This window comes from Macrotis lagotis, chromosome 3, assembly GCF_037893015.1.
Source record: "Macrotis lagotis isolate mMagLag1 chromosome 3, bilby.v1.9.chrom.fasta, whole genome shotgun sequence".
Lineage (NCBI taxonomy): Eukaryota > Metazoa > Chordata > Mammalia > Peramelemorphia > Peramelidae > Macrotis > Macrotis lagotis.
In genome coordinates, this window is record NC_133660.1 from 144,892,342 (window position 1) to 144,919,397 (window position 27,056).

The following is a 27,056-nucleotide window of genomic DNA, read 5'->3' on the forward strand; positions in this document are numbered from 1 at the left end:
TGAAAACATCTCACTTTACTGAAACTTATATTAGCCATTCTCCTCTTTGAGGAATATGTCTGTGACTCAGAAAATAAAAAAATAAAATTTCTGAGCAGCTAACTTCTCAGATTCTACACACTAAAATCATATGAAGTTTACTTAATAGATTCCTCAGCTCCTTTTTTCATACAAAATTCTAACTAACTTGATAATTTAATTTCTAAATCTCTATCAGATTTGCTATAACTAATTAAAACAGATGGACTGGTACTACAGTAAGAAGGGCCAAGATGACAGCTAGAAAAGAAACTGAAAACTTAAAATCTAGATACCAGAACTTTAAAAATTCACTTTTTTTACTATCAGTACAATACTCACAATCTGAATCTGCTCTCATACCATCAGTGTGATAATTTATATCAATAATATATATCAGCAATAATTTATCATATGGTATTGAGTTTGAAAACCATTTAATTGTGTTTTTATAGTTTAAGAAATCAGAAAATGTATAATTTATATTCAGAAGTTTCTCATATGAAATATTGATTTTTTAATAAGTACACTTAAAAGAGATCAAACCATAGCTGTCCTAAATTACTTGTTTCCCAAGAGACTTATTGAGTCAGAGTTTATTGTATTTATAGTAAATATGAAAAGTTCTCGTTAATATAGACATCTCAAATACTACTTGACAACCAGTGTTTGCTTGTTGACGATCAATAGCCAGACTGCTAATTTATAGGGTTTTTAGTTTTGATTTGACATCCCAGTTTCTTCTTTTTTATTGTACATGTAGAGGCAGCAGTTATTATCCTACACATTTAACCATCTCCTTGCTTCAGGAGGTGCTTCATGTTTGAGAGAGGGCAGACCTGTCAGACAGAGGAAGGGAGATGGAAAGGGATCTATCAGTGGGCTGCAGAATGGGTATACTGGACAGCTTCCTTCCACCTTCTGAGTCAGGTCTTCATAGGCTCCATTACTTAGTTTGAAGTGAATTCAAATGTAAGTACAAAAATAATTATACATGATCCAAAGTCAAATATAATTTTATTTTTTTAATTATTTGTTCTTTGGGTTTTCTTTCCATTAGCATGAAAATTGACCATTTATAAAAATGCATTTTTTCCTGTATGTTAAATTTTGAAAAGTAGTTATTTATTGAATTTAATCTATATTTCTTTTTGTGATCATGTTGCAAAGTAAAAGAAAATCAAAATAATATTTTGAAAAATAATATTCACTAATCCAACTGCAACTGCAACTCTTGTGCCACATTCCATTAGAAATTCAAAGTCACACCTTTTTGATAATTAAACTTTCATAATGACAGCAAACAGAATATTGAAGATATCCATGCTGTTCTTTTCTTCAACTGACATTCAATTTTAACAACTTAAAATTTTGAAATTGAAATTTGCATTTAAAATATATAATGATAATTATTGAGAGTTAAATAAAAGTTACTTATAGATTTTGAGGTTAGTTCACTCCCAGTATTTTTTGTTAGTAGAAAATGTATTTATTTATAAAAATATTTACCTAGGGAGTACAATTCTATGATCCTAAATAAAAAGCCAATGATCTTCCCATTGAATAATCCCATAATTTTTTCTTGTAATATTAATTTTATATATTTTCATTGAGTTTTGGTATCAATCCTCATTTTCTTTTTAAAAAAGAGGCTAGTAAGTTTCTCTGATTTCAGAGAAGTGATTAGTTTCATTTTGGAAATTTTAAGTAGGCTTAGATGTACTTGGCTTAAAGTACTGTTTTCTTCTTCAAAAGTATTTTGAGAGGATGAAATATTTGTGTGGAGTGCCAGTTTATATAATTATATATCATAAACCCCTATTTAATTGAATAAAATAAATTTTATTTTATTTTTTTTGATCAGTTACTTTGTTAGTCTTGAATATGCTTTTTTAAAAGCTAACACTAAATTATTTGTAAAAGTTTGTATAAGGAGGTTTTTAATGCACAAGTGTTGATTTCTGGAGGCTAGTGGACTACAGAGAGTGAGGCTTGTGAGGCAAGAGAAATGCATCTGAAGAGTTATAGAAAATATAAATATTTAAATAAGAATAAAACTTTTTATCTTTCATATACAATAGAATTCTTAATTTTTTTTGTTTTCTCTCAAAGTGATATATAATGTCTAACTTTTGGCTTCTATGAAAAGTTCAGGTTTCTTATGACCTTTTGAACTATATTTTAAATTAATTATTTTCAGTTTCATATAGTTAAAATTATGGACTTGTCTTTTCATTATAATATCATAGTATTTCATGAAGATTAAGCTCTTAATTTTCAATTTCCATTTTAGAGGTATACTTCAGAATTAATATTGTATGAAAAATTATTTTTTATTCAATTATTGGTTTCATTTATACTTGAATATTAATGACTGTTTTAAAATGTTGACCTTAAATTATTTAAAATTTACTGTTAAATATAAGCTAGATTATACTATTACTATTTTCTGTTTTGCTAAAGGTTGCATAGTGAACTAAAAGAAGCTGTTGAAAAGCAGTTAGAGGCTCTTCCCTTTGGTACTTTATTGGACAGTGATGTGTTTACAGATGAAGAAATGGTCAAGAATCTACAAGAGCAATTACAACTAGCTAATCATGTAAGTAAACAGTAATTATGTTGTTCCATTTCCTAATTTTGATTCCAACTATGAAAACAACAACAAACACATCAGCAACAAAATGATCTTCAAAGCCCTTTACAATTGTTTGGAGGTTGAAATGTCAAAATGTACATCAGTTAACAGTGATAACATTTTAAAACTTTTAACACGTTTAACCTTTTAATTCCACAAATTTAAATTTTAAAAAACTATATAGTTTGTATTGAGTATTTATCATTTCAATAAAAAGTCTAATTGACAAATCCTGCTTATGTAAACATTTAGAAAGATTAATATTTAAAATTTATGAGAAGAAATGATAAAATTTTCAGAAATTCAAGTAATAGCCTTGATACTTTCTTCATTTGAGATCATTAGAAAAATTTAAGTAAATTTTGTAATTTGATTCTTAATACAATGTATTAAGTAACAATTCTTTTTGTTACATTTGTATTTTAGATTCTTAGCATTCAAATTACCTGAATTTCATGACAAAATATTAATTTATTGAAGGTTTCTAGACCACTACTGCACAGTAATTGTGTAGTCTTATTATAATAGTTTTAAACCTACATTTCTTTAATTTGCGTTTTGAAATTTGTCTTGGAGTAATCCACATTAGCAAAAAAAAAAAAAATTTAAAAAGAGGTCCTTACTCAGTAGTGATATATTTTCAAGAGTCTTTTCTGAACCTATTACAATTTATTCTTCATTAACAATAAAGCTATGTTGATCAAAAGTTTAACAGGTTGGAAAAGTATTGTTGAGAAATGATAAAGGAGAATATAAACTTTGGATATTCAGTTTTTGCAGAATATAAAAGTAGGTTGATGGGTAGCTTCAGATTTTATTATAGATTTAAATTATAGATCTCATCTTAACCTCTCTCCTCTCTTCCTCTTCTTCCCTCTTTTTCCTTCTCATGTCCTCCAGCTTACAGTTTACTAAAGTGTTTTCAATAATACATGTATCTACTTTGTGACTACAGGTACAGGATTATGTTCAACTAGTAGAGAACTTTTATTTCCATCATTCATCATCTACATTTACTTAATATTTACATTTAAATAGTTTTTCATCTGTAGAAAGACCTCACTTCTGAGGAAGATCCCTTTTGTATGTGTGTGCATGTTCATTTGTGATTATGTTATGTGCCTGAAGGATCTTTTTTGACAATCCCTATAAGTGTAGCATTTTTTTCTGTAACTGTGCATAAGTTATTCTGTCTCACTACTCCTTAAATGTATTCTTTCATGGGTATCTATAGATTACTGAGAAAAACTGTTACTATTACTTTAGTAGGTAAGATGTTCTTTTTTTTTGTAAGATGCAGTTCAAGTTACCATTTACCTCTTATTTAAAACAAACAAAAATCTTTTATGAAAATAATCTCTTTTGATTTAAAACTCTCATCCTATTTCTCAATTTTATGAATTTAAGAAACAAGATAGGTAACTTTAGCTGAATACTAAGCACTGACTATATATTGTGACTGTTTTTTCCCATTACTTTTCAGTGGTTAAAAGGCAACATTTATTTAATATTCTTTTTATACCACATATGTTCCATTTGAATCTTGTTGCTAGGCTAATAGAGCAGGTATAAACAGATAATATGGGGTATGTGGGAATCTTCCTAAGGAACTTTTAAAAAATATGTACTATATTTTAAATACTGCCAAGTTGCACATTTTTTAGCTTCAAAACTATAGTTGACTTTCTCCCTACATATTAAAGAATCATATTTGGTTGAAAATTTGCCAGAAGCTAGGGCTCATCTCCTTTTATTTCTTTTTTTTAACCTTCTCCCTTCTTTTTTCTTTTTTCCTCTCAACATCTTTCTCTCCTTCCTTTTCTCCATCTCTCCTTTCCTTCCTTCCTCTCTGTCTCCTGCCCTCCTGCCTTCCTTCATTCTATCCTTCTACCACTACCTGTCTGTCTACCAGTCTGTCTCTGTGTCTCTGCCCCTTTCTCCTTCCTGTCCAACCCTCCCCCCCTTCTCTCTATTCAGGGAGCTTATGGTATATCTTTTTTCCCTCCAGCATTCCATATACATATATATATATATATATATATATATATATATATTCTATTTTATGACTGTAAATGTGTTAGCTATGTTTGTTTTTTATAGAACTATCTTTTGCATAACTTACCATTTAATAATAGAAATAATAGAAATTTATATTTCTCCTTTTTTTTACTCATTTTAAAGTAAATGCTAATATTAGAATTTATTTGAAGATATCTCTAAGGGAACCACTAGGCTGTTAATCGGTTTCCCTGCCAAATCCCATGTAAAATGTCCATTACATTTTATAATTTCTTATGTTATAGTAAAACATAGAGTACTATTTTAGCATTCTCTTGGAGATGGAACTTGGTTGCCAAAGTGGCAATTTATAAATTGAGATTTGAAAAGATTAAACAGAAACTCCTCTTATGATCCTTTTTAACTAGGTAGTCTGAAGTTTTTACATATTTGAGGAGACTACTGGCCAAAACCTATGCCTGGTTTCATTGAAAACTGATAATTTCATTTGTGGGAATCCTAGTTCAATATATTTCATAATTCAATAGTTGAGTAAATTAATGATATCATCCAATAAAATAATAAACTTCTTACAAGTAAGAGATTTAGAAGTTTAATGTATTTTTATTTTAATGAAAATGCTGTTTCATTTATATTGTCCTATGATTAGTTAATAGAATTAAAATAGTAATAACTTTTTTTTTAATAGGAGAAAAACCAATCTATGGAACTCTTGCAAACAGTTTCAGAGGAGTTGGACAGATTACAGAAAGTCTATCAAATTCATATTATTGATACTCAAATTTATGGAGTTGAAAAACAGAAACAAAAGGTAATTTTTGGTTTTTATTTTTATTCTTGTGATATCAGAGGTTTTAATTTTGTAAAAATAATGACAAATTAAAATTCAATACCTCTTCCTCTCTTTAAACTTATATCTTTTCCAAGCTCTTCTATTCGGGTAAAGTTACTTCCATGCTTCTAGTTAGCCAAGGTCATAAAACCTTAGGCCCATCCTTGCCTTTTTTTCCACCCTTTTCACTTACGTACAGCAGATTGCCGTGTCTTCTCAATTCTGTCTTTACAATGTCTCTCACATCTGATCCTTTATCTTCATTTACACAACTACTATTTCTGGCCCTCACTGTGTCCTCCCCATACCATTGTTGTACTCTGCTGAGTGATTTTGCATCCAACTCCTCTCTTCTCTGATCCAACTTCTATGTAATGCTCTACAGTGATAATACTAAACCTCAGATCTGATTATCTTTAGCACATCCCTATTTCTTTTAGAATAAAAGAGAAACTATTCAATATGATATTTAAAAGATTCTGCTGTCTTGATCCCACTATCCTGTTGGTCTCATTTCACATTTTCTTCCTTAGGATTTCTGTTCCAGTCAAATTTGTCTATTAACTGTTCCTCTACATTGTATTCAATTTTCTGCTCTTATTCTTTTGTATTGATGAGCCCTTCATGGCTAGGATACAGTTTTTCCTCACTTTGGCTTCCTTCAAAGTATATCCCAGGTTTCAACCCCCACCCAGAGATTTTCAGTGTATGTACTTGTGAATATTCTATGAATGAAATATCTATAAATGGAATAAAACGGGCACTAATATCAGGTCAGTCATGCCATTGGGGATTCCAGACCTTTAGCCTAAAGTCACAGTTACTATCATTACTTCCTCCTGCCCCCCACCCCCCCTTTCCTGATGTTTGGAAATGAAGCATTTTCAGCAATGCCACTTTTCATTTTATAGAACTCTGGAGAATGGAACCTCCAGCTAATTATTTCTTCCCCTTTTCTATAGTTAACAAATTCACCCCCCCTTGTTCCTTTTATGGTGATAAATATTTTTCTCCGCTATCTCTACAGGTGGATTTTTAAATTTAAACCTAATATTTTACATTAATGAGAGTAGACCTGAAGTCAGTTCAAATCTTGCTTCAGACACTTGGCTGTGTTGTGATCCTAGGCAAATCACTTCATCTCTTCACACCTCAGTATCCTTATCTGTAAGATGGGAATAATAATAGCACCTGGCTATTATCTCATTATATAAAATGAGATATTTGTAAACCTTAAAGGGCTATATAAGTGCTATTGAGTGTCATCAATTATTATCATTATTGTTACATTTAATCTTAGTTTGACAAACTATTGTAGCTTTTCAAGATTTTTTTTTTATTCTGAATTGTCATCTAGCATATCATCTCTTAGTTTCAGCACATCTAATTTGCAGTTGAAAGAAATGTTTCTTTTGTGTTCATTCTCCTTGTTGCAAATAATAAGTAGGATAGGACCAAAGGAAAAAATAATTAATTTATTTTAAAATTGTGAAGTATTCAAGCATTAATCCCTCTGAAAATCTTTATCTTATTTGGGTCGAGAGTTTTAAAATTTCTTTAAGTTAGAGATAATAACCATACCGATTTTTAATAATTTCTAAAAGAGGTTCTTCATTCTTGGGGAGGATAAATTTCTTTGTTTGTCTTGTTTTCTTTTATTTTAAATGTTTTGTTTTTTCCAACCACATGTAACAACAATTTGTAACCTTTGTTTTTTTATGTTAATCAAAAAATTTCTTCTATCTTCCTTTCCCTGCCCCTTTATTGAGAAGGCAAACATTTTGATAAAGGTTATTCATGTAAGGTCATGCAAAACATTTCCATGTTGTGAAAGAAAACATACAACCCCCCCCCAAGAAAAATAAAGTAAAAAAAGAAATCTAGTATGCTTCTGCCTTCATAGTCTATCTGTTCTTTCAAAGTGGATAGCATTTTTCATTATAAGTCTTTTAGAATTGTCTTGGATCACTGTATTATTGAGAATGGCTAAGTAATTCATAGTTGATCATTGTATATAATATTGCTGTTACAGTGTTTCAATGTTCTGGTTTTGCTCCCTTTATTTTTCATTAGTTCATGTAAGTCTTTCCCAGGTTTTTCTGAAGTCATCTTCCTTTTTCTTTCTTTGTTTTTTTTTTTGTTTTTGCAAGGCAATGGGGTTAAGAATGACTTGCCTAAGGTCACAAATCTAGGTAATTAAGTGTCTGAGGCTGGATTTCAACTCAGGTCCTCCTGACTCCAGGGCTGTTGCTCTATCCACTGCACCACCTAGCTGCCCCCTCCTTGTTATTTCTTATAGAACAGTAGTATTCCATCACAATCATTTACCACAATTTGTTCAGCCATTCCTCAACTGATGGGCATCTCTTCAGTTTCCAATTCTTTTTCACCCAAAAAAGAACTGCTTAAAATATTTTTCTGCATGTAGGTCCTTTTTATTTTTCTTTGATTCTTTGGGATAAAGTCCTAGTGGTGTTATTGCTGTGACAGAGAGTATGCACAGTTTTATAGTCTTCTGGATATAGTTTCAAATTGCTCTCTAGACTGATTAGATCAGTTCACAACTCCACCAAAAATATATTACTGTACTAATTTCACCACATTAGCTTCCAACATTTGTTGTTTTATTTTTTTTTGTTGTATTAGCCAATCTGATAGAATGTGAGGTACCTTAGGGTTGTTTTAATTTGTTTCTCCAATCAATAGTGATTTAGAGCAGTTTTTCTTACGGCTATAAATAGCTTTGATTTCTTCATCTGAAAACTGCCTGAATGACTTGTATTCCTTATACTTTTGATTCAGTTCTCTATATCTTTGAGAGATAACAGAGAAATCTCTCTCTTTTTATCAAAGAAACTTGCTGAAAATTTTTGTCTTTTTATTTTTATTTGATTACATTAATACATATTTATGGAATAAAATAAGCAATTTCATAACATAATACAATAAAAAAGATAATTGTACATGAATTTGCAAATCTATCATGAACAACTCTTAATTCCTTTCAAAAATACAACAAAATTGTAAATTTCTTCTCTCTCTCTCTCTCTCTCTCTCTCTCTCTCTCTCTCTCTCTCTCTCTCTCTCTCTCCCCTTCACTCCACCCTAGAGATGGTTCCCATTAGATACAAATAGGTTTGTGTGTGTATGTGTGTGGTGTGGTGGGGTATACACACATGTAAAATTATATTATACATACTTCTTTTTATCATTTCTTTTGCTGGATGTAGACAGTATCTTTCTTCATATGTCCTTTATAGTTGATTTGGGTATTTTTAATAGTCAAAATAACTCATTCACTCAAAGTTATTTTTAAGATAATATTACTGTTGATAAATAAATTTTTGAAAATTATTGAAAATAAATTTTTTCCTTAGTTTTCAGACAGGATATATTTTACAACCTATCAGCAAAAGGATAAGTTTCTATGAAGATCTAGGTGACTATATATATATAATTATTACATATCATATGTGTACTAATTATATGTATAATATATTTATAATTATTATATATCAGACATAAAACATGTGTTAGTTTTTATTTATATTAATATAATTATTAATATATTTTAGTCTGTTAGTCTTAAAATATTTCTTTTTAGTTTCTTTTATCCTTCTATTACAGTATCTTAATAGTATTTAATGTGAAAAATTGAAGGGCAGAAAAGCCTTTTAACACAGTGTTTTGCATTGTTTTTGCTTTCATTTGCTTTCATTGTTTTGGTCAGTAGTTAGACATTTACTGTGCTTTACATTTGTTTTAGGATAAGAGGCCTGACTTAGAGCAAATTACAAAACAACTTCAAAGAGCTAAGGAGAACTTAGAAATGGTAAGTGAAAATCTATATTGAAGATAGGGAGAAAAAAATTTCCTTAGAAAAACTGTCATTAAAATTATTGTCTTTTGTTATTATATGCCCTGCATTTCACATTGCAGCTGTCCCTATCTCTTTTCCAGAGAGCCATCTCTAATAATAAAAAAAAAGGTGGAAAAAATCAGAAGAACCAATTAGTACACTAAAAAAAACTTAAGTGTAATGTTCCATGCTCATGCAATCACCTCCCCTTCCCCTATTTCATCCAAGGAATTCCAGGAGTTATCCTTCCATATCTATTCTTTGGGCCAAAGTTGATTTTTATCTCACAACATCCAGTTATAGTTGTTCTATGGTAGCTTTTGTTTTCATTGTTATTATCATTATTGGAGTACCACATCACATTTAATATCCTCCTAAGGGCTTCCTTCACTTTACATTAGCTCATGTGTCTTTTCATGATTCTCTATATTAAATGTTTGCTATTCTCATGGCATATTAATATTCTTTTACATTCATGTGCCATAATTTGTTTAGATATCCCTAATCAATGGCTATTTACTTTGTTTTCTGGTTTGCTAATACAAATTGTGCTCAGCTTTCAAATAGTTTGTTGTGTGTAACAAGCCATTTTGTCAATGACCTCCTTGGGGCGAAAATGTCATTTGTTAATACTCTGTCAAAGGAACCAATTTAGAAAAGAAAAAATTGTTAACAATCTCATAATAAATGAATCACAGTTTCTTTTGTTTCATCTTTAGTAGACGGTTCAAAGATTGAGTGCCAGAAATTTACATATTTTTAAAACCAATTGTTGAAAAATCAAATTAAATGTTTAATTATCTGAAAATACTCTTCTATTACTCACTGAACCTCCTTAAAGAAATACTGCAGAATACCTTGATTCCTTTTCTATGATATTCGTTTATTCAGTTAACATGTAGGCAAGGTACTGTACTAGATAGCTGGGATACTGAGGTCAAATATAAAAAATTCCTGCCCTCAAAGAGTTTTCATTTTTAAAGTCAGATATTTTTTGATCTGAAAAATTAATGAGAATGGAAATTTCAGGCTTTAAAGCAGTTTTACATATATTATCTAATTTGAACACAACAACCCTGTGAGATTGCTCTAAAGTTAGTGCAACTAAGTTGCTGAATAGTCTTTTCTCCTGAAATAATTATTTCTAGTACTGTACTTCTTTAATGACTTTTACATTTCTACCTTCCTTTTCTTTTACCCCCTCTAACATTTTTTCACCTCTCTATCTCTCCCTCCTTCTCCCTACCTTCTTTGAAGTTATTTATTAGAATTTTATTTATGATCTCATTGTTGAGTAGTAGGATTATGACATCTAAAGTAGTTCTCTCTTTTCCTGTCTTCATTCTTGTTCAGTAAAAACATTACTCCTTTTTGCTGATATCCAATGAACAAATCATTGTTCTGACATAGCATTATGACATCAGATGTAAGTCAAATCAGTTCTTTTTAATACTTTATTTTTCTCCTTTATTTAAAATAGTGTTTTTAATGTTTTTATTACAAAACAGATTTCTAAGTCTTGTCTTCTTAGAAACACAATGAAGACCTTAATGCCTTTTGAAACTCCTAAGTGTTCATTTCCTTTTCATTCATGAAAAGCCCTTGCTGACTTCTTACCCTAAGATAATGAAGAAAATGAAAAGATAAGTTAAAAGAAAAATTGCTCAAATGAGTTTAAATTATTAGTGGATTTTATTAATTCCTTTTCTCCCTACTCCCACTGTAATTTTGAAGTTGTTGTTGATCCTAAATTATAATTATAGAAAATTTAGTAATTCAGTCACTCAGAATTTTGCATAAACATTTGAAGAAATAAATCTGGTTATCATTTATTATATTGTCAGTTTGCCTGGTTATATGAAGTTCTGTAAATGTTTTCAGATATGTGTCAAAACTTTGGCTCTGCTTTCTATAAATTCACCTGTTATCAGCACATGTAGGCAAATATAGTAATAGGTATCAGAATTAGTTTAAGATTCTTCTTCTTGTGACTGTGCCATATATGTGCTTCCCTATCTAACTATATATACTTACTTGCCTTTTGGGACAATTGTAGTAAAATGTATTTTTTTATTTAAATATTTTATTTATTTGTTTTTCCTACTGCATGCAATGGTAGTTTTCCCAATCCTTTTTTTTTGCAAGATTTTGAGTTTTACAATTTTTCTCCCTCCCTCCTCTCCCCCCCCCAAAAGAAAGCATTTTAACATAGGCTTTACAGACCAATATTGAACATGTGAGACAAAAATCTGATCTAAACGTAAGAAACAAAACATTAGAGAGTAAAAAATGACATAATACATGTAAGACAACTTTTAAAAATTGAAGATAATAAACTTTGACATTCATTTAAACTCCACAATTCCTTCTCAGGATATGGATGGCATTTTGCATCACAAGTCTTTTAAAATTTTCTTTGATTATTGTTTTGCTGAAATGAATAAGTCCATCACGGTCAATCAACATCCCATGTTGTTGTTAATATGTATAATATTCTTCTGGTTCTGCTCATTTTATTCATCATCAGTTCATGCAAGTCTTTCCAGGCTTTTCTGAAATCCCATTCCCCCATGACTTCTTATAGAGCAATAGTGTTCCTTCATATATACATATATACATATATATATAATATGTATATATATATATATAATATATATATATATATACACACACACACACACACACACATCACAATTTATTCAGCCATTTTCCAATTGATGGACTTCACCTTAATTTCCAATTCTTTTCCGCTACAAAAAGAGTTGCTTGAATATTTTTGTACATGTGGAATTTTTACCCTTTATGACCTCTTCAGGATACTTACCCAGTAGTGGCATTGCTGGATCAAAGGGTACGCACATTTTTATTACCCTTTGGGCATAATTCCAAATTGCTCTCCAGAAAGATCAATTCACAACTCTACTATTAGTACAACAATTTTCCCACATTCCCTCTAACATTGATCATTTTCCTTTCTATTCTTATTGGCCAATCTGAGAGGTGTGAGGTGGTACCTCAGAGATGCCTTAATTTTCATTTCTCTAATCAGTAATGTTTTAGAGCAATTTTTCATATGACTATAGATAGTTTTAATTTCTTTGTCTGAGAATTGCCTCTCCATATCCTTTGACTATTTATAATTAGGGATTGATTTTTTTAATAAATCTGACCGTTTTCTATATATTTCAGAAATGAGTCCTTTGAAACACTAGTTGTACAACTTGTTTTCCAACTTACTACTTTCCTTTTAATCTTAGTTGCAGTGGTTTTGTTTGTGAAAAACTAATTTAATGTAATCAAAATTATCCAGTTTGTTTTTATAGTTTTCTCTATCTCTTCTTTGCTCATGCGCTGCTCCCCTTTCCATAGATCTGACAGGTAAAACTATTCCTGTTTCTCCTAATTAGCTTGTAACATTACCTTTGTCTAAATCCTGCACCCATTTTGACTTTATCTTGTATAGGTGTGAGATGCTGGTCTATGCTTAGTTTCTGTCATGCTCTCTTAGTTTTCCCAGCAGTTTTTATCAAAGAGTGAGTTTTGATCCCAGAAGCTGGAATCTTTGGGTTAATCAAAACAGCAGATTACTGTAGTCATTTACTGCTGTGCCTTTTGCACCTAATCTATTCCACTACACCACTCTGTTTCCTAGCCAGTACTAAACAGTTTTTGATAACTGATGCTTTATAATAGGGCTATCCAAAATGCAGCCTGCAGTGCGATTTTATGCAGCCCCCATAGGTTTACTAAATGCTTTAGTAAACAAAACCAAGCTACCACAGAGCTCTCATTGAAATGGCAAATCAAAATATATTGTCTATTGTTTCAATAAAAACTTTTAAAAGGTTGGATAGCCCTACTTTATAATATAATTTTAGATCTGATATGGCAAGGTGTGATTTAATGTATTAAAAAATTACATTTTTATTGACATGCTTCTTAGAGAATTGTAAAACAGCTATAATTATCCAGAGGAAAACAATAATATATGTAACTAGATAAAAATTTCTAATGGAACAATCTTCTTCACATGGAGTGATATGTTGTCAGTTGTAGCGACAACACTCCCAAGTATAGTTCAAAGCAGATTAAATTGTAATTTGGAAATATTTAAGTAAATGAATAAAATAGACTAATATGTTTATTTTTGTGCAGTTTGGTGCCTGAAATAATTATTCTTAGTATTGTACTTCTCTTCTGATTTTTACAGTTCTACCTTTCTTCTTATCCCTCCCTTTCCTTTCCTTTTACTTCCTTCAACCCTTTTCCATTTCTCTTCCTCCTTCCCTTTACCTTCTTTGATAATAAATAATAATATAAATAAATGAAATTATAATGAACATGGATAATGCAAATATGTAATTTTCCAAGGCAATATATGACTCACAGGCATCCTTACATATGGCTCATTGTTCCCGCTACTAAAAATAAAAGACAGAAGGATTGATAGATAATGTAGAGAGAGCCAACTTTAGAAACGGGAATACCTAGTATCAAGCATTGTTTCTGACCCAGTTTTTCTATCCTTTTTCCTCTACTGAAACCACAACTCTAGTTCAGGCTCTCCTTCCTTTTTGCCTGGACTATTGTAGTGACTTCTTAATTTGTCTCCCTGCTTCTGTCCTGCACACAACTACTAAATTGATGTTCCTCAAGCATTAGTCTCACTGACCTGCACAAGAGGCTTCAGTGGTTTCTTATGATCTCTAGGATTAAATGTAAATGCTTATGTTTGGAATTGAAAGCCCTTCACAATCTGTCTCAAACTTCATTTCCTTCTACCTCCTTTATATTCCCTCCCAACTGACCTCAGTGTTATTAACTGTACACAGTATTTTGTCTCCTCCTCATGCCTTGATTAGTCTCCCTGATTGGTTCAAATCTTCATTTCCTCAGTTCCCTTGCCCCTCAGCTGTTACTCTATTTGTATTGTATACATTTTATATTTATTTACTTATTGTTTTATATATATTATATATAATTATATTTAATTATATATAATTAATATACAATTACATATTATGTCCCTTGATGAAATGTATAGTTCTTGAAAGTAAGACCTATTTCATTTTAAGCCTTTCTGTCCCCTAGCATAATTCCTGGCTTACAAGTTTAATAAATTCTTGTTGATTGATTTGATTGCTGAACAAGTGTTTGATTGATTGTGTGACCATGAGTTTTTTCCAGGACAGGTTATAATCTTGATTGCATATCTCTATCTGTGGAAAAATGTTTCCTCATACTTACCATAGATTTTATGCATGGGGGCAGTTAGGTGACCCAATGGATAGAGAACCGGCCCTGGAGTCAGGCAGACCTGAGTTCAAATCCGACCTCAGGCACTCAATAATTATTTTGTTATGTGTCCTTGGGCAAATATCTTAACCCCATTGCCTTGTAAAAATTAAAAAAAAGATTTATGCACAGACTAAACTAGAAGTCTTCACCCTCACAGTCTTAAGATTATAGTATTTTTACAGTTTGAAATAAATATTGAATATACAATATAACCCCTTCATTTAATACATTCAGTTTTTAACCAACATTAAAGAAGCAGTTAATTGTAGTGCTGGGATTTGAACCCTGGTCTACTGGTTCTAATAGTATTCCTTAATTCTGCCCTCTTAGTTCTATCTGCACGGCCAGACTTCACTGGAGAAGCAAAGAACTCCATACCTCCCTCTCTGTCCATTCTATCAGACAGTAAACATTTATGGGCATCCCTTAGCCAGGCATCAGTGTCGAGTACTTGGCACACAACAAAAGGCAAAAGACAGGTCCTGACCGCAGGGAAGAAACAATCTAATCTAATTCTAACCTTCTCCACTAATCCCCCCCCTCCTCCACACATACACACACACACACACACACACAAACAGATCAATGAAAGAATGAAGCATCGATTATGCATTCACCATTGATTAAGCATTCACCAAAGTCCAGGGGTGAAGTGGGGAAGGGAGGGGTACATTTCCCACCCTGCTACGTGCCTCTGGACTTCATCATCTGCCTGGAATTTCTACTTCTTCACTCCTCCCCACTTTCAGAGCACCTCCCTCCTTCTGATTGGAGAGGGGCTTGGGGAGAGGAGAGTTCCTCCTGCTCCCTTTTCAAGGAGGGCACTCCAACCAGTTCTCCCTTAATTTCTCACCTGGCTGCATTTGTCTGGTTTCATCCTGCCCTCTGCTGGATGTCTGCTCCCCCCCCCCTTTTAAAACTCTTCCTCTCCAGCAGTTTACAGACTAAAGGGGGGGGGACATGTAAGCATTTATGTACAAACAAGCTATATGCAAGATAAAAAGGAAAAATTCAAGAGGGAAAGTGTTATAATCAAGAGGTATTGAGAAAGGCTTCCTCCAGAAGGTAGGATTTTAACTGAAATTTGAAGGAAGCTAGTGGTGTCAAGGATGGAGAACATTCCATGCATAGAGGAACAGCCAGTGAAAATGTCTAGAGTTGGGAGATGGAAGATCTTATTTGAGAAACAACAAAAGAGGGCCAGTGTTATTGGATCAAAGTTAAGTGGTGCAAGGGTATAAGAAGACTACAAAATTGGGAGAGGAGGGCTAGGTTCTGACCAACCAACAAGTCTGATGCAAGTATAAAATGAGGTATTAGAAGAGAAATAAAAATGTATTTGAGAGATGTTGCAAAGGTAGAATTTTTAAGCTTTGGCAATAGATTGGATATATAAAGATAAGAGATAGTGAGGAGTAGTGGATAATGTCTAAGTTGTAAATATGGAGAATGAGGAGTAATAATGGTCCCATCAACAGAAATAGGAACATTTAGAAAGCAAGGTTTAGGAGAAAAGATGAGTTCTGTCTTTGACATTATGACTTTAACATATAGCTACTGGACATTCAGTTTAAGGTATCTAAAAGACACTGGGAAGTCAGTAGAGATATTCAGGCTGGATAAGTAGATTTGATAATTATGTATATATGTATATGTAGAGATGTAAAATAAATATACTCATATAAATAGATAGATGTAAATACATATATTTTTCAGAAACAGAGCCAGACTTCTATTGGGTAGTAGTTTAATAAGATTAGATTTGGAAATTATTTGCTTTTTTTAATATTATTACAATAATTTTATTATGAAAATAAGCATAACCCCCCCCCCCCCCAATAAAGAAAGTGACCTCACAAATAGTGAGAAAATCTGTGTTCAGATTCCAATGGCTCTGTCTCTGGGATGAGTTGCCTTCTTTATCATAAACACACCAGAGAAGTTGCTTCAATATTTTTCCCACAATTGCTATTACTAGCTGTATTTCCCTACACTCTATTCCTCCTACTCTCATTTATTCTATTTTCTCTCTCCTTTTACCTTGTCCCTGTTCAGAAGTGTGTTCCATCTGAGTACCCTCTCACACAATCTTCCCTCCCTTCTATCACCTATTCCTCCCTTCCCTTCAACCATCCCCCCTGCCCTCTTGCCATCCACCCTTATCCCATCCCTTTCCTCTCATTTTTCCTCTAGGGTAAGATAGATTTCTGTACCCTACTGAGTGTTTATGCTGTTTCCTCTCTGAGCCATTTCTGATGAGAATGAAGGCTCACTCATTCCCCCTCGCCTTCCCCATTCCACTCCATTGCAACAACTTTTTCTTGGCTTTTTTATATGAAATATCTTAGCCCCCTTCTTTCTCTCAGTACTTTCCTTTACCACTCATTGACTACACTCATTCAGCTCCTTCCTGTGCCTTGTCTATATATGCTCCTTCTCACTGCTCTTATAAATGAGAAAGTTCATGTTAATTATCAGTATCTTCTTCCCATGCAGGAATACAAACAGTTCAACATCATTAAGTTCTTCATAGTTAATCCTTCTCATCTACCCCCTCTATGGTTCACCAGAGTCCTGTACTTAAAGATCAAACTTTCTGTTAAGCTCTGGTTGTTTCAATAGGAAAGTTTGAAAGTCCCGTTTCATTGAAAGTCCATCTTTTCCCCAGAAAGAGGATGTTCAGTTTTGCTGGCTAGTTAATTCTTGGTTGTAAACCAAGATCTTTTGCCTTCTGGGATATCATATTCCAAGTTCTACCAAGCTCTTTTTTTTTTTTTTTTTTTTTTAGGATTTTGCAAGGCAAATCAGGCTAAGTGGCTTGCCCAAGGCCACATAGCTAGGTAATTATTAAGTGTCTGAGCCCAGATTTGAACCTAGGTACTCCTGACTCCAGGGCCGGTGCTTTATCCACTGCACCACCTAGCCACTCCTCTACCAAGCTCTTGATGTAGATGCTGCCAAATCCTGTGTAATCCTGACTATAGAGCCACAGTAGTTGAATTGTTTGTTTCTGGCAGCTTTTACTATTTTTTTCTTTGTCTTGGGAATTTTGGAATTTGGCTATAATATTCCTGGGGGGGGGCGTTCTTTTGGGATCTCTTTCAGGGGTGATAGGTGAATTCCCTCAATTTCTATTTTACCCTCCACTTCTAGGATCTCAGGCCAATTTTGCTATGTTATTTTCTGAAAAATGAAGTCTAGGCTCTTTAACTAGTCAAGACTTTCAGGTAACCCAATAATTTTTGTATTTCTCCTGGATCTGTTTTCAAGGTCAGTTGTTTTTCTAATGAGATATTTCACATTTTCTTCTAATTTTTGGTTCTTTTGGAATAGTTTTTTTTCCTTCCTGATTTCTCACAAAGTCATCAGCTTCCTTTAGTTCCATTCTGTATTTGAAGGAATTATTTTCTTCAGAGAGCTTTTTTTATCTCCTTCTCCAGCTGGCCAATTCTGCTTTTTAAGGCATTCTTCTCCTCATTTGCCTTCTGTGTTGCTTTTTCCATTTGGCCTAAACTGGTTTTTAACACGTTATTTTCTTCAGTTTTTTTGTATTTCTTTCACCAAGCTTCTGACTTGGTTTTTGTGATTTATCTGCAGTATTCTTATTTCTCCTCCCCATTTTTCCTCTATCTCCCTTAATTGCTTTTAAAGTCTTTTTTCAGCTCATCCATAGCCTGAGCTCATTTTCTCTTTCTTTTGGAGGTTTTGGATACAGAAGCTTCCATTTTCTCATCTTCTGAGTATGTAATTTGATCTTCCATAGGACCAAAGTAATTTTCTATGGTCATATTTTTCTTTTTCTGTTGTTTGCTCATTTCCTCAGCCTATAATTGATTTACTGCACTTCCAAGGCTTTGGGAGGGGATTTGGTATACCCTAGAGGGACCTTAATTCCTCCAAGGTCTTATAAGATGATGTGACTGTTCTCTTGCCTGTGCTTTGGTATGTCGATGACCATAAGCAGACCCCTCTGCCCTGCAGCTGTGAGGAGGGTCCCTGCTCAGCTATGGTGTATGCCAAAGTGCAGTTTGGATCTGAGTGTGTGTGGGTTTACTGCAGAGTCCTGCCCCAGGGAGAGCAGAGAGACTTCTACAGTCTCCCCCAAACCCCTTACCATCTATGGGCTGGGAGCTCTGGAAGTGCTGGGTGGCTTCACTAATTCCTGCTGCAGATTCTCACTGCAGGGTTGCTCTGAGGGGGTGATCTGCTCCACACTCACTCTGGTGTGGCAGTTCTCTCACTGCCTCCCCCCTTCAGACTGTCCCTGGTGATCCCTGGACCAAGAGGTAGAAATCTCCCCCTCTGCCACAGACCCAGGTGCCCCATGAGCTGTTTCTGAAAAGCTGGAGCTGCTTTGCACCTATCTGGCTGTGCTGTGCTGTGGTTGTGCTGCAGCTCTTTCCAGCCCCTGGTCCTGGTGAAACAGACCTTTCCTGTGGAACTTCTAAGTTATTTTGGACTGGGAAATTTGTATCACTCAGTCTTTCTGTGGGTTCTGACCCTCTAAATTTTGGCTAGGGTCATAATTTGACACCTTTTAGAGATTTGGGGGGAACGAGTTTCCAGGAATTGCTCTTTCACTCTGCCACCTTGGCTCTACCCCACCCAATTACATGCTATTTACTGAATGTGATTGGAAGACCAGATCTGTATCTTCGGATTGGAAAAACTTCCAGAGTTCCCTAAATATTTTTTTCCTGATTGCATGAATAAATCCATTAGATAATTGAATTAATGAATTCATTAAATAGTTCCATTTCATAGATATGTAACAAATTGGTTCAATGAAATAACTTTGGAAATTTCTATCACTAAATAGAAAAATGCATAAATATATTTAAATATTTACTATTTTACTTTATGCATCAATAATACATATAGGGCATATTTCTTAATGATATGCTATTTTAAAATTCATCCCTAACTTAATAATGCTTATCTGTCTGAAAGTAGTCAAGTTTTATTTAAATATTTTGTTTTGTGCTTTGGACTACAGAGGGAATTTATTTAATACTTGATCAATCCCCTATAGATGGCTTGCAATCTTATTGGGAAAACAAAACCTTTATGGTAGATAATTAGCAAATAAGGCATTGTGTTATGTTATGTATGTATGTATGTATGTATGTATGTATGTATGAAGATGCATAAGAAGATGAGGTGATGTGTCCAAGGTCACTCCAGGGCCTTTTTTCACTGGATTACAATATTAGTAATAGTGCCCTGAGTCCATGGCACCAGTTCAAGCAATTAGGAATCTTTGCCTTGAAGGAAAAAAAGACTTGGGGAATTGGGAGGCAGTGTGGGGGGGGGGGGTAATAGATAGAAGCTAATAGCTGTTAAATATTTGAAGGGATGTAATAGGGAAGAAGAGTCATGTTTATTTTGCATGTTCCCTGAGAGTCAAACTAAGGGCAAGTGGGTAGAAGTTACATAAAGAAAGGCTTCATTTTGATATAAGGAAAAAGTTTTTTAACGAAACAAGTAGAATATGCTTCCTCAGAATGTAGGGATTGCCTCCCTTCCCTTCACATTAAAGTTCTTCAGCTCCATTATAATTTGTTGGGTATGCTGTAGTGGGAACACTTTTTCATATATGGATTAGACTAGACTTGACTCCTAAATCCTTTCTGACTCTAAAAAATTCTGTTATTTTTAATAAAGGGCCAAGTAATACAATACAGCATTAGAAAGTGAAATGAGGCTTAAAGCCTTAATTATGTGCTTTAAAAAGTCCACATGGAATTTAAAAAGAAAGAGATCAATTTGGGTAAATGTTATCAGGAAAAAGCATCACAGAGAAACTATGGGAATGAACAGTGGGGATCATTCAATTCATCCTTCAAAAGTAGAAGGAAGGGCTTCAGATATGAGTCTGGTGATAGGCTTCTTGTTCATTGTCTGAAAGCCAACCTAGATAAGTTCTGAGAAAATCCTCACCAAATTGGCTATAGGGTGATGAATTTTTTGGCCCCAGTAATATTTGAACTATAATCTCCGAAAATAGAATAAAAAGTCTTACGAATGAAATTGCAGACCCTTGAAATATAGAAATAGAATTACATTTGTAGAATTCCTACACAGGATATGATTCCCTTCTACAACAACCTCATAGATAGTTCTTCACTTATGATATTATCTGAGCTGTCTTTCTAGCTTTGCAGAAACTATATCTGGATTATATTTCCTCCTTACCTTCACCTTTAATAAAAAAAAAACCTTAGTTTTCTTCAAAGCTCAACATAAATATCAACTCCTACACAAAGTATTACTACTCAGTTGCTACTACCTCCACCTTGGTATTTACTTTTTATATGTACATATGTGTACATGTTGCTGCCCCTTTAAAATGGAATTTCCTGGAGGGAAGGGAGTATTTCATTTTTTTTTTTAGCTTTTAGAAAGCAGTATTTATTTATTTTATTTTTTATATCTTATTAAAGATTTTATTTTGAGTTTTACAATTTTTCCCCTAATCTTACTTCCCTCTCCCCACCCTCCACCCCCACGGAAGGCAGTTTGTCAGTCTTTACATTGTTTCCATGGTAAATATTGATCCAAATTGAGTGTGATGAGAGAGAAATGATAATCTTTAAGGAAGAAACATAAAGTATAAGAGATAGCAAGATCAGACAATAAGATATTATGGGGTTTTTTTTCTAAATTTAAGGTAATAGTCCTTGGTCTTTGTTCAAACTCCACAGTTCTTTCTCTGGATACAGATGGTATTCTCCATTACAGAGAGCACCAAATTGTCCCTGATTGTTGCACTGATGGAATGAGCGAGTCCATCAAGGTTGAACATCACCCCCGTGTTGCTGTTAGGGTGTACAGTGTTTTTCTGGTTCTGCTCATCTCACTCAACATCAGTTCATGCAGATCCCTCCAGGCTTCCCTGAATTCCCATCCCTCCTGATTTCTAACAGAACAATAATATTCCGTACAACCACAGTTTGCTAAGCCATTCCCCAAATGAAGGACATTTACTTGCTTTCCAATTCTCTGCCATCACAAACAGGGCTGCTATGAATATTTTTGTACAAGTGATGTTTTTACCCTTTTTCATCATCTCTTCAGGGTATAGACTGAGGAAGGTATGCTTCATCAAAGGTACGCACATTTTTTTTTACAAATAATGTTTTTTATACATTAATAAAATATTCTTGTTTAAGAGTAAGCAAAATACCCTCTCCCCCTAAAAAAAAAATAGACTCGCTTGAGCGATAAAGTAAAGGGGAGAGAAAAAAATTAAAATAAAATAAATATTAATAATTTGTAGGTATGGCTAGGTGGCGCAATGGACAGAGCACCAGCCCTGGAGCCAGGAGCACCTGAGCCCATATCTGGCCACGTACACCCAACAATCACCCAGCCATGTGACATACAAGGCATACCAACCCCACTGCCCTGCAACTCCCCCCCCCAAAAAAGGAAAAAAAGATCCAAAATAAAACAGTAAAAATAGTAGCGGTGGCTGGGTGGCAGACAGCATTGGCCCTTGAGCCAGGAGCACATGGGTCCAAATCCGGTCTCAGACATCCAGTGATCACCCTGCTATGCGGTCCCAGGAAGGCCACCCAGCCCCATTTGCCCTGCACCCCCCCAAAGAATAATAATAATAAAAAATGTGCTTCAGTCTTTGTTCCAACACCAACAACTCTGTCATGAATGGATCACATTTTTTATGATAAGTCCATCGCAAAAGTTACTTCCATATTTTTCTACTGTTGCCATTGCTGATCGCAACTCCCTCCTTTTGTATTTCTCCATTACCATGTACTATATTTTCTCTCTCCTTTCACTCTTACTCTGCTGTAGGGTAGCTGTGTGGCTCAGCAGACAGATCCCTGGTCCTGGGGCCAAGAGGCCCCGAGCCTCCCTACCACCCCTTAGGCCTGGCATCCACCTGGCCCTATGGTCCTGGGCAGACCTTCCAATCCCAGCCCCTTGCAAGAAGTAAAAAAGAAAATGTGTTGTATCTGACCACTCTCCCCCCATGGTCCATCCTCTCCTCCATCACTCACATCCCCACCCCTTCCCCCTGTCCCCCCACTTCTTACTCCAGATGCTTATACCCCATTGAGTATATATGCTGTTTCCTCTCCTAGCCACCTCTGATGAGAGCAAAGGTTCCCTCATTCCCCCTTAACTCCCCCCTTCCATATCATTGCAATAGCTCATTGTAATAAAGAAAAATCTTATTATATGAAATATCTTGGACTATTCCCCTTCTCCCATTACATTTCCCTTTTTTTCTATCGACTCCCTTTTTATACCATATTTTATCTTCAAATTCAGCTTTCTCCTGTGCTTCAACTATAAAAGCTCCTTCTACCTGCTCTATTAACTAGGAAGGTTCATATGAGTATTATCAGTGTCATTTTTCTATGCAGGAATGCATGCAGTTTATCATCATTAAGTCCCTCATATTTTCCCTTCTCTTTGACTCTCTGTGCTTTACCTGAGTCCTGTATCTGAAGATCAAACCTTGTGTTCAGCTCTGGCCATTCCAACAGGAACATTTGAAATTCCCCTGGTTCATTGAAAGTTCATCTTTTTCCCTGGAAGAGGACATTCAGCCTTGCTGGGTAGTTGATTCTTGGCTGCATTCTAAGCTCTTTTGCCTTCCAGTATATTATATTCCAAGCCCTACAAGATTTTAATGTAGTTGCTGCTAAGTCCTGTGTGATCCTGACTGCAGCTCCACGATATTTGAATTGTGTCCTTCTGGCTGCATGTAATATTTTCTCTTTGACTTGGGAGTTCTGGAACTTGGCTATAATATTCCTAGGGGTTGGTTTTTGGGGATCTCTTTCTTGGGGGATCGGTGGATTTTCTCCATTTCTATTTTGCCCTCTGCTTCTAGGATATCAGGGCAATTTTCCCGTAGTAATTCTTTGAAAATGATGTCAAAGCTCTTTTCCTCATCATGACTTTCAGGTATTCCAATAGTTTTAAAATTATCTTTCCTAAATCTGTTTTCCATATCAGTTGTTTTTTCAATGAGATGTTTCACATTTTCTTCTAATTTTTCATTTTTTTTGGTTTTGAAGTAATGAGTCCTGATTTCCCATAAATTCTTCAATCTCCCTGAGTTCTATACTTTTGTCTGAAGGATTTGTTTTCCTCAGAGAATTTTCTTATCTCTTTTTTTCCATCTGGCCGATTTTGCTTTTTAAAGCATTCTTCTCCTCAATAACTTTTTGAACTGTTTTATCCATTTGACCTAAGCTGGTTTTTAGCATGCTATTTTCTTCAGCATTTTTTTTTGGATTTGCTTGACTAGGCTGCTGATTTCATTTTCATGTTTTTCCTGCATCTCTCTCCTTTCTTTTCCCAGTTTTTCTTCTACCTCCTTCATTTGATTTTCAAAGTCTTTTTTGAACTCTGTCACAGCCTGAGCCCAGTTGCTGTTTGTCTTGGAGTCTTTAGATGCAGGAGCTTGTGCTTCCTCATCCTCAGACTGAGTATTTTGATCCTTCTTGGGCTCATTTGCAAGATATTTCTCAATGGTGTTCCTCTCTTTTCTCTGCTTGCTCATTTTCCCTGCCAGAGCCTGGTTTTTGGGGTCCTTTCTGAGCTTTTGGGACACTCCCACAAGGGTCTCAGTGTGTGAGGCTCTGTCCTCCCTCCTGGTCTATGAATGACCATAAGTGCCCCCCTCTGCCACGGGGCCGAGGTGTGGGGCCCCTGTTGTTCTATCGGGGGGCCTAGACTGGGATCAGGATCTGAATGTGTTCAGAGCCCCAGAGTCCTGTTCCAGAGGCAGAGGACAGAGCTCTGCAGTCTCTCTCTCTCTTCACTCCCCTCCCTCAGCTCAATGGGCTCATGCCCTGGGGGCTCCTGCTCACTGCTTATGTTTCCTGGATCTGAGCTGTGGTGGCCAAGTTTGCTTGCTGTGTGCCCTGAGGGCTGGGCTCCACGTGCTTGCTCTGGCAGAGGTCCCTGGATGTTCCCTCAATTTGTGCCTCCTGCTCCCCGGGGCGTAGCTCCGGAACCTCCCCCGCTGCTGTGAGCAGCTGCTCTCAGCACCCTGGGGCTGCTTCTGGGAGGCTGAAGTTCTTTTGCTCTAGCAGGCCACCCCTCTGGCTGGCCGCCCCTCCAACCCCTGGGGAGCAGAGCCTTTCTGCTCTTTTCCAGGTTACCTTGAGTAGGAGAACTGCCTCCCTGGGTCCTCTGTGGGTTCTGTCTCTCAAAAATTTTAAGTCCTTAGTTTTGAAGATTTATGAGAAAGAGCCTAAGACAGGATCTGCTCTTGGCTCCGCTCCTCCTATTTCATTTTTGTGCTTGTATTTCTAACTCCTAGACCTTAACATAGTATATGCCTTATAGTGTTTAATACATGCTTGTTGATTGATTTATTGATTAATTTTCTTAACCATTACTCTAGTAACTCCACTGATGAGAAGTCATGATTTTCAGTTTTTTGTTGGACAGTTCTAATTGTTCACCTTAAATGTATCTTCTTCTTTCATCTGTTGCTTTCTTTGAATATTTGTATAATTTTCCATGTTGTCTTGATTTCCCTTCTTTAGGGACACTCTGCCTTGTCAAAGTAGATTTTAATTTTAGAAAGATTTTTATTTATTTATTTGCAAGGCAAACGGGGTTAAGTGGCTTGCCCAAAGCCACACAGCTAGGTAATTATTATTAAGTGTCTGAGGCCTTATTTGAATCCAGGTACTCCTGACTCCAGGATTGATGCTCTATTCATTGTGCCACCTAGCCGCCCTAAAGGTTTTTATTTATTTTGAGTTTTACTATTTTCCCCCCAATCTTGCTTCCCCCCCCCCCAGAAGGCAGCTTGTTAGTCTTCACACCATTCCCATAATATGCATTGATCTGAATTGAATGTGATGAGAAAGAAATCATATCCTTAAGGATGAAATATACAGTATGAGATATAGCAGAATTACATAATAAGACAACATTTTTTTTTTTAAATTAAAGGTAATAGTCTTTGGTCTTTGTTCAAACTCTACAATTGTTTCTCAGGATACAGACGGTATTCTCCATCACAGATATCCCAAAATTGTGCCTGCTTGCTGCCCTGTTGGAATGAGCAAGTCCATTAAGTTTAATCATCACTCCCATGTTGCTTTTAGTGTATACAGTGTTCTTCTAGTTCTGCTCATCTCGCTCAGCATCAATTCATGCATATACTTCCAGGCTTCCCTGAATTTCCATCCCTCCTGGTTTCAAATAGAACAGTAGTGTTCCATCTCATACATATACCACATTTCTATATATGACCTGCAGGGTGAAGCAGAAAGAGCTAGAAAGAGAAATCCCATTCGAAATAACTTAAGACAATATAAAATACCTAGGAGTCTACCTGTCAAGGCAGACTAAGAAACTTTTTGAAAACAATTACAAAACACTTCTTACACAAATAAAATAAGACTTAAATTACTGGGAAAATATCAATTGCTCATTGATAGGCCTAGCAAATATAATAACAATGACAGTTCTACCAAAATTAGACTATTTGTGTAGTGCCCTACCAATTAAAATTCCAAAAAAAATTACTTAAATGAGTTAGAAATTTTTTTTTCTTTTTAGTTTTTTGCAAGGCAAATGGGGTTAAGTGGCTTGCTCAAGGCCACACAGCTAGGTAATTACTAAGTGTCTGAGACCGGATTTGAACCCTGGTACTCCTGACTCCAGGGCTGGTGCTTTATCCACTGTGCCACCTAGCCGCCCCATTTAGAAAAAATTTTAAGTAAATTCATATGGAGAAATAAAAAGTCAAGAATCTCCATGAATTTAATGGAAAAAAAGTGCAAAAAAAAAAATAGGTGGCTTAGCCCTACCAGATCTAAAATTATATTATAAAGCATCAGTCATCAAACTGTCTGGTATTGGCTAAGAAATAGAGTAGGTCAGTGGAATAGATTAGGTGCAATAGCAGGAAATGATTATAGTAATCTGCTGTTTGATAAACCCAAAAAATCCAGCTATTGGAATAAAAACTCTCTCTTCGATAAACTGTTGGGAAAATTGGAAGTTAGTATGAAAGAAACTTGGATTAGACCAACACCTCACACCCTATACCAAGATAAGAGCAGATAAGATTTTAAAATACGGTGCCAATAATTTAACACTTTATTCCAAATGTGATTTAAGCTAATATCAAGTAGAATAAAATTGTTAGTTCCCTAGTATCAGCCTAGTTCTCCAAATGTTTCTTGGACTTTCGTTCTCTGTTTTGAGGGAAAGTTATCTATACCTAGTGATGGTAATATCAGTGATAGCTGACATGTGAGAACACTTTAAACTTTGGAAAAATATTTTATACATTATCATGTTTAATCCTCATATATAGCTTTGTGATATATTTCAGTATTATTGTCCTAATTTGAAGGCTTAATGAAGTTAAAGTGCTTTCCTCATCA

At 34.7% G+C, this 27,056-nt stretch overlaps 1 protein-coding gene across 5 annotated transcripts in view; it reads left to right on the plus strand.

The window, feature by feature from the left end:
- Positions 1–27,056, plus strand: part of SCLT1 (sodium channel and clathrin linker 1) — a 287,110-nt gene that overhangs the window by 58,357 nt on the left and 201,697 nt on the right. For 4 of the 5 annotated variants that reach the window (XM_074229305.1, XM_074229306.1, XM_074229307.1 and 1 more), the window contains 3 exons: positions 2,482–2,617; positions 5,361–5,483; positions 9,271–9,336. In XM_074229305.1, the coding sequence (XP_074085406.1) occupies positions 2,482–2,617; positions 5,361–5,483; positions 9,271–9,336 (325 nt within the window). Of the gene's footprint in view, positions 1–904; positions 991–2,481; positions 2,618–5,360; positions 5,484–9,270; positions 9,337–27,056 lie in introns of those variants that run through there. The other variant, XM_074229309.1, reaches the window with a different exon arrangement.